Here is a 15,937-nt window from a genome sequence, read left to right on the forward strand (position 1 = left end):
AACTGCTCTGGTACCAACCCTGAATAGGTTAATGAATCAGGCCCACTGCATACTCTCTATAATTAAATGGTAATCATGAATAAATTGCACAAGGATGACAAAATCAAATAAACAATATGATTAAATCATTTTAATGTTATATTGAATATCAAATACATGTAAATATCTTTTCTATTATTTCTTTGTAATTTGACCTGATAGACACAATATCAGATTTGTTTACCTTTTCTGGTTTATCATTGAGATGGAAAATAATGATGCAGATGGAACATTCATTAACTTTGAACATTAATTTAGAATAATTTTATTATCCAAATGGCAGTGCCAAACACTCCATGCTTATCCATACCATGGCATGCATGTATTAATAGCTGAATTCAAATAGTAGCAGTTACTTAATAATGCCTTGCATCATATATTGAAAACAAATGTTCCATCAAGAATTAAAATCTATTTTGAAAGTATTTTCTGTCTCGGCAAGTAGCTGCCCAAATTAATCATTGCTATAGATACACCAATACAATTCTAAACAATTTCTTTCAACTTAAATCCAACTCATTGTAAGCATTAAATGAGTATATCAAATTTGCAATTTTGAGAAAGAAATTGCATCAGATATTGCATTTACTGCAAAATTTCTTTCAAAGTACTTATCTTTTAAAGTACTAATAACAGAAGATATAATGTACATGAAAACTCCCTTTTCCAACTAATAAATTTGATTTTGGATAGCTTCCAATAACGTAAGCAATTAGACATTGATGTATTCAGACCTTTAAAAAGACATTGTTTAAATTCATCAATAAATCAAAGTATTTGAATGCTGTGACAAACAAAATGTTTTGATAACGAAATGTCGTTTAGTGAAAGTGGGGTCAGAGTCCTGCTATGTAACATGATATCACATCTTTGCATGTACAGGGGTGCTCAAAAGTTGGAGAACCCCACCAGAAAATGTACATATTTAAAGTGTTCAAGTTCTGCCATGTTTTAGATATATATTTGTGAAATCAGGTAATAAAATATTACATTCAATAAAGTTTGTTTCTCTGGGCTTGCCAAACATTGTAGTGTTGTTGTCTACATTCAACACTCAGCATGACGGAGTGCATTTTGTGGTAGGGTTCAATAACCTTTGAGCTCAACTGTATGTATCAACATGAGCCCAAGTGCTCTGTGGGGGTCGTAGACCAGCAATGACCATAACATGGGGGAAAACTATTCAACTACTCATCTCTGGAATATTTTTAGTAGGTTGAGAAACATGTCTTCGACGATCGGAGATCTGCAACATCAAGCTTAGTGATTGACTGAGGGGTCGATCTTTTTTTTACAGCTGATTGCATGGATTATTGTGTATGATCAATCATAAATTTCAGTCCCATAATCAAAATAACCAATTGCTAAGCATAACGTTTTAGAGCCCGTTGCTTGTAACTCAGTAAATGAAGCAGTAATCCTGAAAACTTCATAGTTTGTTATACAGTTAAAAGAATAAATATTTTGTGTATGAAGAAGCTGTAATATCAACACATTAGGTGCCGCGGAATGGGGGGGGGGGGAGGGTTGTGTGGGCTTCAGCACCTATCCCACTTTTTCAAAAACGGTGTACGAAAACGTAAACATTTCCATCTGATTGTGATTTTTGGCATGGTCAGCCCCCCCCCCCCCCACTTTTAGAACTGTTCCGTGGCCCCTTAACATAATATCAGACAAGGTTTCAGATACAGTGAACATGATACAGCAATCAACTGTACTTATGATTATTAAGTGAAATATGAACATCGCTATCTATACAGATTCAGAACAGGAAGGATGTAAACGTTATGTATATGGGATGGAATACCTCTTCCAGATAAAGATTAAACCTAAACAAATGACCAAAATATACTACTAAGAGTTATGAAGAGAAAGGATAATGTCAAATCAAATAACCATCATTTCAAATGAGAAAAAAAATATTAAAAGAGAGGTAAATCGTTTGAGTGCATTCTCATGGGCAAACAGTTTTTATCAGATATCCCAGTCACTTTTACTCACTGGGCCAGAAAAAACACCAGAACAACCAAGATTGGCCCCCAAGTAAAGCCTGGATAGGCCTGAAAAGAGGAGTGGTCAGGGTCTGAAATCAGTCAAAGGCCTAAAACTTACATCTCTGCTTCAATAACGGTATTATCACCATTACATATTTGTTGAACATAGTTTAAAGATAAATTCCAGTTTTGGTAACGATCTAAAAATGACTTTTTACAGAATCTAATATAATGACCACCTAAGTGTCTGTTTGTATGAATAAAAAATATGTGCCGAAGGATTCTGGAAGAAATTGTGTAATTGCTGAGAAATAAGCAAAATAAGCGCGGATTCGGTCACTTCCGTCGGGTCTTTATTTTAGCAATAATAATACACTGTCCCACATGTGCCTATCTGTGTTGGTGATCTTCAGTGTGAACATTTTTCAGCGTAGATTTCAAGATTTCACAAAGTTCAGTTTATGTAACTGTACCAGATCTAGATCCTCGATGATATACTGACAATTAAGCCTTGTTTTACAGACTTTCTCATGAAATCAGTGTTTACTGCAAATACTGGAATTTCTCTTTAAGCATTTGATTTTGGTACCACCATTGCCTTTAATAGGTATAATTATGATCATCCATTGGTGCTGCATCTCTTACTTGAGCCTGGTGTAAATTAATTCAAACTTAATATCAATAGCAGCTCTGTGATGAATAAAGTGATTTGTGAATGCCTCGTATTCAATCTTTATCAATTCAACTCACATAAAACAATAAATTCTCCAAAACAGAGAGAAGGTCGATGGCTTATCCAATGACACAAAAGGTACAATCACTTGACCGCTTAGGCAAAAATGTAATATAATGATAGAAATTAAAAAGTTACTATCGTTTGTAAACACTGATTGTATCTTCTCACGTTACTGCAACCAGATCCCACTTTGAAGAATGAAAAAGCGTATCACCTTTTGCCTGTTAAGAAACAGATAAAACAAAAGAAAACAAAATAAAAGTGATAAATCTTTGGTCTTAGCATGGCACAGGCATGGATTGAGGGGAGGGGGGGATGGGGGTGCCTGCGATGATTAGTGTTCCCCTTTCATACTTCCTCCACTCCCTTTGGAAGGAAATCAGTCCATTCTTTGTTATTTTTTTGCTTGTCAATATTTTTGGGGTTATGATATTTTTTTAAATGGTATCCTTTTTTTTTGGGGGGGAGGGGTGGGGTCATTGGATATATTTAGGAATTCATTGCCTTTTTTTTGTTTCTTTCTTTGATGCTATGCAACATAGATCTGTTTTCTGTGCAACCCCCCCCCCCCCTTCAATAAAACCCTAAATCCAACCACTTATATGGTAAAGATGATGATATCTTTCTACACGATGTATCACCCACAAAGAATATATATGGTAATCATAAATTGTGTTGAGCTTATCGAGATAGGCTTGTAAGGCAGTAAGCCACTGCTTTCAAGCATTAACAACCAAGTTTTTATGTAATATTTCTATAGTGCTTCATCCAATGTTTATAAGCACTGCATATTGTACGCCTACTTAGCTTGTTGTAAGCGAGCAAATGGGAGGCTGAATGTCACACATTCATACCGTTGCACACAAGACGTACCATCCAAAATGTACCGTTGCACGGCTTTAAGAGGTCACGTCACAATGCGCGTATAGCCCGCTGGCTAAATGCGCAATGCTGTCCAAGATCATGTGCGCTTGTGGGATTTTGCTTTTCGCTTTCAATATTTTTGCTCCCTTTCTATAGATTACTGCAGGGAAAAACTCTTGTTTAAAAAAAATATTTTCGCTAGATTCCGAGGCGTTCTACAACACAAATAGCGAATATTCTTATTCGTGCAATGGTGCGAGATTTTGCATTCGGTGAAAGAAAGAAACGCTCTATTCAACTCAGCTAACGCCTCGTTGAATAGAGCATCTTTCTTTCACCTCATGCGAAATCTCGCACCATTGCACTCATGCCTATTCGCTATTTGTATACTATTACCCCAGCCTTAGCATGACTACCCATATTGGGCACTTAAGCATTCCATGAATTTATTCCAATCAGGTACCCATTTTACCCTTTACTACACCTATATGGAGATCGGCGTATGTACATAAACACCTTGCGCAATGATGCGAAAGAAGGACCTACTGCCCATGGATACAAATAAAACTTACCCATCTTGAACCACTTCGGTACTTTGGTGGAGCCAATGGCCGAGTTGGATGGTGAAGCCTGCCTCTTCTGTTGAGTGGATGATGATGACCCAAGGTCCCCGGAGGTCGATGGCCGGTCTTCTATAGACGAGGATGCAGCTGAACCAGAAGTTGATGTACTTTCTGCTGATATTGATCTTGTAATGCCAGTATTCATACTGTGTATTGAATAAAAAATGAAATCACCATTAATGGATGTCTAAGCGTTCATTCAGAAATGATTACTTTCTTTTCAAAATCATTCAGAAAGCTTAGCCAGTACTCAAATGATATAACATGAACATAAAATGTTTTAATATTTGGAATCATAATCATAGATGTAATAAAAGCCAACACCCCATTCACAAAAGACATATTTCCATCCAGTTATTTCATTCTAAAATGTACATGTATATCAAACTTGCCCAATAATATGCACACTGATTTCAAATCCATTCAGAGTTTATTACAAGTATAATAGATTTACCCTTCTCTTAACAATGTTCAGAGTCATGTCATATGTATACCAATGGAAATGTGGGTGTGGCTAGTATGACACACCCCTTCCATTCCCCTTGATATGTAAACATAAAGATTTTCTACACTATCTTATTGCCCATTATAATACCTACGTTTTTGCTACGACACATTCTGCTTGAAGGAGGGATGCCAAGTCACCCAGAGCATCCTCGTGGAGGTAATGATCTGGAATAGAAAAAATAAATCAGAAGTCAAGTTTGGGACCCTACCAACCATTCAGGATTGAAAATCATCTTCAGCATTGTTCACATTACAAATATTTCAAGGTACAATTATATTCATGTATACTATGGAAGTGACACGGCTGAGTGGTCTCGGGCGCCCAACAAGATACATGAAAGTCCATGGTGTGAAACCTGGTGGGCGTTTCGTAAAGCTGTTTGTAAGATAAGAGCGACTTTAAAAACGACCGGTGATCCTGTCTTGTGGTAAAGAGTGTATTCATTGGCGATGGTTTGGCATGTAAGAAAGGTTCACCAGTCGTTCTTAAAGTCGCTCTTAACTTACGAACAGCTTTATGAAATGGCCCCCCGGTAGAGTTTCATAAAGCTGCTCGTAAAGTTATGCATGACTTTATGGATGAATGGAACATGTTCTCAGATGCTAAGTCAGCTACATAGGAATATAACATTGAGCACAAGAAAGGGTTACCAATCATGCATATAGTCATTTGTATCTTATGATCAGCTTCATGACACACCCACCAGGTCACGTCACTTCTGTCCTGGAGCAATGTGACATTGAAGAGCCATCCCGGGTGTTAACAAAATCTGATTGATAGAAATATATGTAAAAATAAAAAACTAATGTGTCACTGAGCTCTTCATAATCATTTAAAAGTAAACAGATGCTGGACTTTTTGTGGACTGTTCAGAGCTAGTGTCGCAGCCCTGTCTGCAATTAACAACATGAGAATAATCCTTCAAATCAACATGGTTTAATCTCAAGAAAAGTCAGTTTTATAAACTTCTTACCCCTTGTAACTAGGGAACCAAAATGGACAACAGCAGCGGGAAACAGCTTTGCCTGGAAAATATAAAATATCAACGATCTTTATGCTAAAGAAAAATATGAATCTTATTCATTTTTCTCTGATGGTACAACACACACAAGCCATTTACCAGACAGATGTTCAATGTCTTAATCTGTTGGAGACGAGTAAATAGCATAAATTTCTATATTCAAAATAACCCAACAGATAAATAATGCAGAAATATAATTTACCAAACTTAAAAAAAAGGGATTGTCAAGCATCTGAATGCAAATATTTTTATTTGAAGAAAAAAAATATTAGGGTAATGGGAAATTAACACCAATTATGTTAAAACAGGAGAATATTGGGCTATCTAGTTTAAAAATAGAAGTCACCAGTCATATGTATTGTCAGGTGTAACTTTCTTGAATGGGCCCTTAGTCTCAGGCCATGAAGTTCTGGCATTCCAAGATTTACATCAACAGCACAAATTTCTTTTCTTAAAAGTGATTGTTTTAATGCTAATTTGTGTATTTATTCCATTTTCATATGTATGAGCAATAGATGGCTAACGTAAGTTTGCTTGGCTATTGTTCACAAAGCCATGTACATGTATATTGTACATTTCAATACTTTTTCAAAAATATCAATATACAGGCATACAATACCTTGAAGAGGGTCTCTGACATATCTTTCAAGACTGTTTTTGGTGGAGTTGTATCTAAAATATCAAAATATCAAAAGGGATAATGAGAAATAAATGAATAAATGCATCATCATTTTATTCAATCAATTATACTAGAAACAAAACATAGGATTAAGTTTCAATGTTTAATTAAAAAGAAAAAGTTTGGTTAAAATTATTCTCAGTTATGATGTATGGGTATAGCTGAAATGAAATAACATCTGTAATGGAAGTGCTGTACTTGCCAGATAAAAATACCAGTACGCAGATGCACTAAATTGAATAAAATTTTCAAGTTCAACTTATCTGAATTCAGATTTCTTTAGCACCATGATGGTATCGCTGCATCCCAATGGTCAATACGATAGTAAAATCGAATAAAGGATTTCACAGTAATTAACATTGCATGGTAAAGTTATGATAGTACAGCTCTTACACAACAGGGCCAATGACCCTTCACAGAGTAAATTATTCTTGTCTTATATTCATAATATCATTTTCTTCTTAATCCACAAGTACAATAAAAGATGATAGTTGATGACGTATAAGAGTGACTTACAAAGATGAAATGATTGCTCTTTGTCGGCTAAATTAGATTTCACAAATTCCTTCACAGCTTCAACTACGGCAAACAAAAGAATAGGAAAGTATGCAAACAACAGTCAAAACATGAAATATCAGAGGAAACATGATAGTTTTCTAAAAACTTAATTATTTTGTATCTAACATACAATTTTCAGCATTATTCACATAGAATAGGATAACATTGCAGTAACTTACATGGAAATCTTTATGTGCCGTTGAATTCAAGTTACATAGAATTAGGGAATCCCTGGCTCTTTACTATCAAAGCCTATTCTGTGATTTCAATTAATAAGACTTTGACAAAGATAACTGCAGTCCCTACAGGTGTGAATCACTACAGAGAAACACAACATAACATAAGACAATGAACATTACTCTCCTTCCCCTTACAAAAATAGCATTAAAGATAAATGCCAGTTGTGGTAACGATCTCAAAATGATTTTTTACAGAATCCAATAGAATGACCACCCAAGTGTCTGTTTGTGTGAATAAAAAATATGTGCCAAAGGATTCTGGAAGAAATTGTGTAATTGCTGAGAAATAAGCAAAATAAGCGCGGATTCGGGCATTTCCGTCGGGTCTTTATTCCAGCGATAATAATATAAACTGTCCCACGTGTGCCTATCTGTGTTGGCGATCTTCAGTGTGATCGTTTTTCAGCTTAGATTTTATGATTTCACAAAAATCAGTTTATGTAACAACACCAGATCTAGATCCACACTGATATAGTACTACTAAACCTTGGTTTTACAGACTTTCTCATGAAATCAGTGTTTTACTGCAACTACTTTCATTTAGCTTTCATCCATGGAGAAGACTCATTTGTTACAAAAGTAAAATCACTGAATGAGGAAGATATATCCTCCACTTACCCGTTTCCTGAGGCCTGAAGAATCCCTGTAGAATGATACGGTCTGGGAAGTGGATCCTAACCACAACCTACGATACAAATAACAAACCAATATCCAAATAAATGCTTTTGTCACAGCTTTGATAAAAAGTGGTTAAAATCCAAGGCCTGGTATGACTGCTTAAAAAGAAATGACTACAACAAACACCATACATGAAGAAAAGAATAGTAGAAAGACAATGAAAGATTAGATCATAGTATTCTTGGTGAAAAAAATAAATCTTACCTTCTCATATTTCTTCATCTTCATCTTATCCTGAGCTTCTCTCATGGCCTTTGTTTCTAGTTGTTTTCCAGAATCAGCACTATAAATGGAAAAAAAAGGGAATGTCATTCAGTCCAATGTAGATTCATAAATTATGCAACAAAAGTAGTATTTGCTTTTCTTTTGGTCAGTCAAGGATTCAATTACTTGAAATAAATGCATAAATCACCTCATTCTGAACAAAAGGTTCATTTAAAATGTCACCGCATGGAAAAGTAGACTTGAATGAAAGAAAAAAGCTTTGTTATATCAGGAATTTATCATGATTCTATCAAAAGCTTCTAAAAATTTACAATAATTGAAAAAAAATATCATAATATAAAAATAGTTGGAGTTGACATCATTGCCTCCTCTTTTGCATACTGCCCTGGACATACGTATTGCTGTTTTGTGGAAATAAGCAAAACTTTGTAACACAAATACTCTTTTAATCTACAGAAGGTTCTTTTCTGGAAGAAATACAAAGTGTTTTCCAAAAGACTGATTTGTTTGAATGAAGAGTTGTGGAGAGACACGGTCAATCCTAAGCACAATCTAAAGATATCCCTTTACTCATCAAATGTTTTGATTCCATCCCTAGATGCCAATTGGTTGATTTCAAACCTCTGCAATTCTATTATGAAGTTAATCAACAAACCTTTGATGTCTGAGATCAGAAAGCCTCTTCCTCACATCATCCACCGTCAGATCAAAAAACTCATCAGGAACATCGCTAGATTGGTCAAATTTGATCTGATCCTGGTCTGGAGAAAAGACTAGTTGATTCCTCTCACAAGGCTTTGATAATAATTAAAAAAAAATCAATATTTGATTTTGCATTTTATTATTTTAGTAGTTAAATTATCAATACTAAAACCATACCAGTTGAGGCTATGGTGAGACTAATAGAGTAAATTTTTCAATATCATTTATGAAATTACTTTTGTGATGATTAATATGATTCACAGGAGACTAAATAAAGAATAAATGAGTGATATGCATACCTTTGAACTAATGTCTTGTTTCATTTTTCCTTTGCCTTTATCAGTTTCTTCTGTGTTCTTTGGTTCTGGAAACTGATAGAATGGAAAAGTTTGTTATGAAGTGCAAATATAAATGATTATAAATGTATAAGAAAGAAGGAGAGAGAAAGATACAAATTGTAACAATATATGACTTAAAAATATAATTTGAAATTCTTATAAAACTTGAACTGCTAATGAAATGTATGTTTGTTTGGTAAGAATCTAAAGGTAATATACACCAGAGGGATTGAGGCCGTTTCAAAAAGATTTAAGAGCGACTTAAAGAGCACTTAATTTCCCAGTTGCTAATGAAATGTATGTTTGTTTTGTAAAAATGCTAAAGGTAATATACACCAGAGGGATTGAGGCTGTTTCAAAAAGATTTAAGAGTGACTTAAAGAGCACTTAACATCCCAGTTGCATATCATATGTAACACACCAACGCACTGATCATATTATTGGTAAGTGCACACTCATTAATGCATATCTATCAACAAGATTGTGCATTAAATGAGACACACGCTAGCATTTCACGCTAAACTTTTGAAACAGCCATCATGATTTAACAACAACATTCATCCATCCACAATGTTTACCTTAAAGTCAGCAAAAGCATGAACAGGTGGTTTGGGTTCTCTCCTACGAGGAGGTTGATGGTTCATGACTCCTTGTGATTGCTGTGCCATAGAATCCATCAGAGCTTCCTCCATTGACTTCACCATCTGAACGAAAATAACAGTGAATAATTGCCAAACAATGTTCATATATCACTTTTCTTCAGCAATGCATAACATATAAACCAATTGCAATGGTTCATAAGGTAGTATTTATTGTCCAAATAAATAATTAGAAATTTGCAGTTTTACATGGTATTGAACATACAAAACATAACATAGAAAATGAACATATTTGAAAAAGTCAAACATTGACATGCTATATACGAATATACACGTGCATAGGATTTAGAGCGTTTTGTGCAATCAAATTGACATAAAAATTAAGATGGAAATTTGAATTTGAATTGGAATTAGAACTAATATTAGAAATTGAAATGGAATTGGAATTAAAGTCAGTAAAATAAAATAAGGCAATGGATGGACTATAATGAGATCCTTTGTAGAAAGAGACACAATCAAATGTAAAATTTCCAACTAATCAAAAGCTAGCATTTAAAAAAAATCATAATTGAAATCTATGTGAATGACAGAACATTTGCTCTTGATCTAGAAAGGTCATGTTGGCATACTTTGTAATAGTGTGACACAATTACCTGTGTTGCCATTTTCAATTTTTCAAACTGGCTAAATTAAAAAAATAACTTTACGAACTGGAAATATATTAAAGAAAATTTAGTTCTGACTTGTGACAGGTTATTGACTAACCTCTTCTTCTTTTTCAAGTAGGTTCTGTATCCTTCTCCTTGCATATTCATCCAGAGTCATTCCTTCCTGCTTCTCAATGTCCTTTACAACTTTCTCTGTTTTCTCTTCCTTTGATATTCCTTCTTCTTTGCTTGTAGAAGGTTGGTGACTCTCTTTTGGCCTTACACTCTGATCTTGAGCTACTGTCCTTTCTTTGAGGAGTGAGTTATCACATTCAATAGCAGGAGAATCGGCCTGTTCGGATTTCGTTTCTACCACATCAACTTCCATTACAGAATCGTCCCTATTATCAGAAGTGGTACAGTCCATGGCTGTAACGTTGGAACTAGTTTTCTGGGCAAGTTCATTAGTAGGAGGTGCATTTTCAGTCAATTGAGGTGCTGGTTTTGATTCAATACTTGTTGGCAAATGACATTCTGCCACTTGGCCACCCCTTTGTGCATCTATGGACTGATCCGATGATGCTGAAGCTTGTGCTGTGGTGGAAGAATCCATTTGATTTGAAGGGTGAGCAGGAGTATCAGCAATTGGCATTTTCTTTGGCTGGACTTTCTTCGGTGGTGGTGGAAGTTCAACTTCTCTATGCAATAACCTAAGAAACATTAAATCATAAAATAAAAATATGTGTCTTTGTCTAATACAATAATTCATTTCTATCTCAGCACAAAGAGTTGTATATCGTTGATGGGCTACTAAAACCTTGTATCTCTGAATTTTACATTTTATGAACAACTCAGAAAAAGTAGTACTCTATAATTAAGGCATACATTATATTCTACACTTTCAGATGAAACAACTATTCTAAATCTAATATCAAGATATATTCATTTATATCCCTTACTGAAAATTTGTTGCTATTTGATTGGTCGAGAGCCCTTTACGTGACTTATCATAATTTCACCAGAAAAAACAAAATTCATCAGAGATCACAATAGATTGTGACGTCAGTGTAGAATAGTTTTTTTTTATACTATTTTGCGTCTGACAGCAAACCACCCGATCAGGAACCGGCTAGCAGATGATAAGCCAATTTGCTTACCGTAAATTAGAGCTAAGCCGATCTAGATTTTGTCCAGATCATGGAGATGAGCCAATTAGGACTAAATTACCAATATAATTTCACCAGAAAAAACAAAATTCATCAGAGATCACAATAGATTGTGACGTCAGTGTAGAATAGTTTTTTTTTATACTATTTTGCGTCTGACAGCAAACCACCCGATCAGGAACCGGCTAGCAGATGATAAGCCAATTTTGCTTACCGTAAATTAGAGCTAAGCCGATCTAGATTTTGTCCAGATCATGGAGATGAGCCAATTAGGACTAAATTACCAATATTTTTCATTCAAACTTTAATGTGGAAGGGATATAAAACAAATAAACCGGGCATTTCTTTCAAAAGTGTACGGGAAATATTTTATCCTCGGTTGGTCCGGCACTGTTATTGCTGGACCAAACCCGGAATATTTGTATAAATAATGCATCTGAATCATTCATATTGCAGTTTGCATTTGACATGACCCAGGACTTGAAACAAAACCACTCACCCTTCAAACCAGCTTAGTGGCTAACATCATTACCTTATAATAGCTCTTCCTCCCATCAGTCCAAGGCCTCTCAGTGTGGTTGCTTTCAACCATTCCTCACCAATAACCTTGAAAAAGAAACACAAAGACAACTAGGACATCAATGTTGAAATAACACCAAGTGCTGGTATAGCTCAACAACACTTTTACCATGACGCAAAAAAATGTTCATATGTAATAGTCACATTCCAAGAATGCATTCTGACCCTTGTTTTATTTCTTACTAAGGTATCACATCTTTTTGGGAGTGTCATTTATGTATCGGCATTTATTGACTCACTGAACCTATAGCTTGTGTAATGAAAAGGAACAGGAAAATTTGATTTATTTGTGTAAATTAGAGACTGTACATGTCATTCACTGAGCCTAAATTTTCAAATCAAAGAGGGTATTCAATACAAAATCTGCAACTCCCAAGAAATGATAAATGAATGAAATATATAAATCAGATATCAATGAATAACTGAGCTCAGTACCTCCTCTGTCATGTAGATGCAGATTGGATGGACAGATGTTCCACTGTCAGATGGAGGACAAGTCAAAGAAGGCCTGTAAAGAATAAATATGAGACAGGAAATTACTATGCAAGCAGAATAGCTTCACATATGTTGCTTTAAGAGAAGCTTTGTTTTGCCTTAAATGATAAGCTTATATTATATTCAGAAGGATCATAAATTGATAAAATCATAACAATAGGTACCAATGAAAGCTGCTTGATGTGGTGGAGGAAACAAAATACTGTTCAAACATTGACACTTCAATGTATGGACAATATTGAGTACATGATATATATATCTTTTCATCTATCATGATATTGGTAACAATTGACATTTTAATGTGTTTCCGGCAGTTTAATCTGTGTTAGGTAGACATTCTTATTACTCCAGATCTCGCAATGCATTTAACTGTAAAAAAAGAATATTTCACTAAAAAAGTAGTAAAGAAATTATATTTCAGTAAGATTTTGCAGTAAAGATAACAAGAGAAATAGGAAAACCTTATTCAAACCAAGATGTCAGAATGATAAAAAATTCATATTCTTTCCTCCATTATCAGCATAGTTGAGAAATCTGCTACTCCAATCAAAATCATCAGAGGCCATGGAGAGGGTCATAAAAAGGAAATCCCTAACCAATATTCCCTCCAGGAAGAGTTCCTTTTACGACACCCACCAAAAGTGGAGAAAAAAATATAGGCCTATATATTGGGGTTAGGGTTGCTGTCGCAAAGGAACTCTTTGCTTACCTCCATCTCCATTCTAATCTCAGTAAACTCATTACTTTGTGAATGTTCCCTCTACTCTCACCTGTCACTGCTCTGACCATCCCAGTGCTGTAGAATATCCCAGAGGGAGGATGAAGACTCAAAGCTATGCTGAAGCCGTTCACCCGTGAACAACTGCAACGCCACCGTGGTGGAGCCAGACCGATTGCGTGGGACATCTGATTTAACCAGCTCCAGCTTGGCATTGTTGGGTACATTGGAATATCGGAAAGGAACCTGGACATCTAGGACGGTCCTCTGGTGTCTTCAAGTCAGAGTGAAATAAAAGCAATCAACATTGGAATATCAGAGAGGAACCTGTCTTTGTGGTCAATTCATGATGAAGATTACCCGACTATGGTGCCCATTTTTGTTCTGCCAAAGATATGACTGAATTAGCGAAGCTACTAACTAACCCCTGTGATCTTTTATTGATAAGCTTAGATCCATGATGAAATTATCCATCATATGTCAAATGTCCAAAAGATTCAATGTGTAATCATCAGGAAAACAACTAAATCAAGTCTGTCTTGGATTTTTGCATTCACATCATTCCCTATTTCAAGAACTGCAAGCTAGAAATATTGCTCTTAAAGGGTTCTTTTTCCAAGATATTCACTTTTGAGTGAAAATAATTTCAGGTACTTATCTTATTGAATGATGAACAATTTTACAACTCATTCAAAGATGATATTTAAAAATTTTCTGAGCATCACCATTTATAAATCAAGCAATTACACTATAATGCACTTTAAGATCAATCCAAATAAAAATACATTCTTTTTCACAAAGAGATTGATCTACTGTGCAACTAAAAGGGACAGGAGGATTTATCTCTCCTCATAAAAGAAAGTAATACAGATGCTTTTATTTTCAGACCTGTGCCACTGTACATAGTTACATACCGGTAATTAGAATTCTTTACAATTTAAAACTTTGTGAGGATAAAGATACTTACTAGTATGGTAGGGGGCCCTAAAGCTACGCACCACTCCAATGCGCATGCAATTTCAATTGCAAAATGCGCACTCTGTGTGGAGCTAGTGACTGCAGTGTGACGAACGATTCCTATTCATTTTTTTCTATAGAGGCTGCAATAAATCGCTAAATACAGAGAAAACCAGCAACTGTTTGGAATTTTGGAGTTATATTCACTTTGATTTCATATTTTCCTATAAGAATATGAACATTATTTAGAAGTCTAGGCACAGGAAATACTTTTTCTTTGCATGATAAATTGAGTGCGTAGCTTTTAGGACCCCTTCTAATCGGGCGGCGAAATCAAGAGGTGTTCGGAAAACACGGCGGGATTTTCGTATTAGTGAGTTTTGTGATATTTTCTTTTTGGTTATGAATCTTTACAATATTTAACACAAATTTGTGAAAGATGATTTGTTAGAATATTAAAATTGGCATAGTTTTTATCGTTTGTAAACAAAGTGCGTAGCTTTAGGTCCCCCCATCATATACTATATCCAAAAATGAAAAAGATAAATTGTCAGGATTCCCTAGTAGTGACAACCATTATACTAACCAATACAATTCACAAATACAGACAGATTTCATATTTGATATGCATCTACTAGACAAAATAGCCCATGACTTTCAAGACTTTGCTCACTCCCTCCCTATCTCTGAAAGACTTACTTCAAATTGTGATCATCTGCATTAAACTTCTGTTTCTGACACACTGTCTCGATGATCTGAAAATGAAAATCAATATCAATGACATATTATACAAATAATTACAGAAGCTTTATTGCAGCCATCACAAACCTTTTTTTTTTATTTGAACAGATTAAATGCCAATCTTGTTTCTCTTTTTCATGGAAAAGAACTTGGAATCACTGCTATAATTTAAATCTAAGCTAGCTGCCTCGAATCTAACATGGATCTTATTTCATAAATTGTGCCATAGCATAGCCATAACTTAGCCATAGGCCTAACTGTTAGTCGGACAGTGTGGGCGGCGGCAGGGCTCTTTCACACACACTATCAGTATCACCGAGTCTTCATATACCTTCATATACACTAGCCCGGTGGTGACGGGCAAATTAGCAATAGCATAGCTGTTCGCTAAGCTGCTCTCCAATGGCAATGCGATGGATGACACAGCGCAATTTCTCACGCAGCTCAAATGAATAATTTTCAAATTTCATAAGTAAACCAAACACCTTTGCACAAACAATTTTTTTACTCACTTGAATAATAATATCAGACTTACCTCTAGGATTCTCGTATTAGGAGAAACTTTGACAATTTGTCGTCGTCCATTCGGACACAAGACGTTCACGTTGGATGCCATTTTCACTCTTTACTACATGTAGTCTTTCTCGAAGCTTTTTAACAAAAACAACTTTTCGCTTGTATCATATCAAGCGCTTGAGCCATTAAGGGGGGGGGGGGGTCCGACCGTCTCCGACGGGCACACAATTTACAATTATATTACATTTCGTTGGGAAGGAGCGGGGTAAAATTCAGGTTTTGTTGAAAGTTGATGGCCTGTTATTAAATTCATTT

At 35.2% G+C, this 15,937-nt stretch overlaps 1 protein-coding gene across 3 annotated transcripts; it reads right to left on the reverse strand.

The window, feature by feature from the left end:
• Positions 1-116: 116 nt before the first annotated feature.
• Positions 117-15,752, reverse strand: LOC129269224 (tether containing UBX domain for GLUT4-like). 3 transcript variants are annotated; one of them, XR_010294845.1, is made up of 19 exons: positions 15,642-15,742; positions 15,065-15,120; positions 13,461-13,682; positions 12,631-12,703; positions 12,149-12,222; positions 10,569-11,160; positions 9,783-9,908; positions 9,166-9,237; positions 8,820-8,959; positions 8,144-8,222; positions 7,880-7,946; positions 6,981-7,043; positions 6,405-6,457; positions 5,738-5,789; positions 4,856-4,928; positions 4,206-4,402; positions 2,558-2,990; positions 1,228-1,336; positions 117-1,133 (listed from the first exon to the last, which is right to left on the reverse strand). XR_010294845.1 is itself a non-coding variant. In XM_064105505.1 (17 exons), the coding sequence occupies exons 1-17, from the start codon at positions 15,720-15,722 to the stop codon at positions 2,980-2,982; spliced, it is 2,031 nt and encodes a 676-aa protein (XP_063961575.1). In that variant the 5' UTR covers positions 15,723-15,752; the 3' UTR covers positions 1,706-2,979. The 3 variants fall into 3 exon arrangements, 1 of the variants encoding a protein (XP_063961575.1); XM_064105505.1 differs by lacking the exons at positions 117-1,133; positions 1,228-1,336 and having other exon boundaries at positions 1,706-2,990; positions 15,642-15,752; XR_010294844.1 differs by lacking the exons at positions 117-1,133; positions 1,228-1,336; positions 2,558-2,990 and adding an exon at positions 3,174-3,568 and having other exon boundaries at positions 4,024-4,402.
• Positions 15,753-15,937: the final 185 nt, after the last annotated feature.

Source organism: Lytechinus pictus, chromosome 10 (genome assembly GCF_037042905.1).
Source record: "Lytechinus pictus isolate F3 Inbred chromosome 10, Lp3.0, whole genome shotgun sequence".
Classification (NCBI taxonomy): domain Eukaryota; kingdom Metazoa; phylum Echinodermata; class Echinoidea; order Temnopleuroida; family Toxopneustidae; genus Lytechinus; species Lytechinus pictus.

Coding starts and splice junctions, on each gene's coding strand:
- LOC129269224 (XM_064105505.1), bottom strand. CDS start 15,722: ATGGCATCCAACGTGAACGTCTTGTGTCCGAATGGACGACGACAAATT. Junction 13,683..15,064: donor GCAGATGATCACAATTTGAA/GTAAGTCTTTCA, acceptor TCTGACTTGAAG/ACACCAGAGGACCGTCCTAG. Junction 5,790..6,404: donor TGTCAGAGACCCTCTTCAAG/GTATTGTATGCC, acceptor TATATTTTCCAG/GCAAAGCTGTTTCCCGCTGC.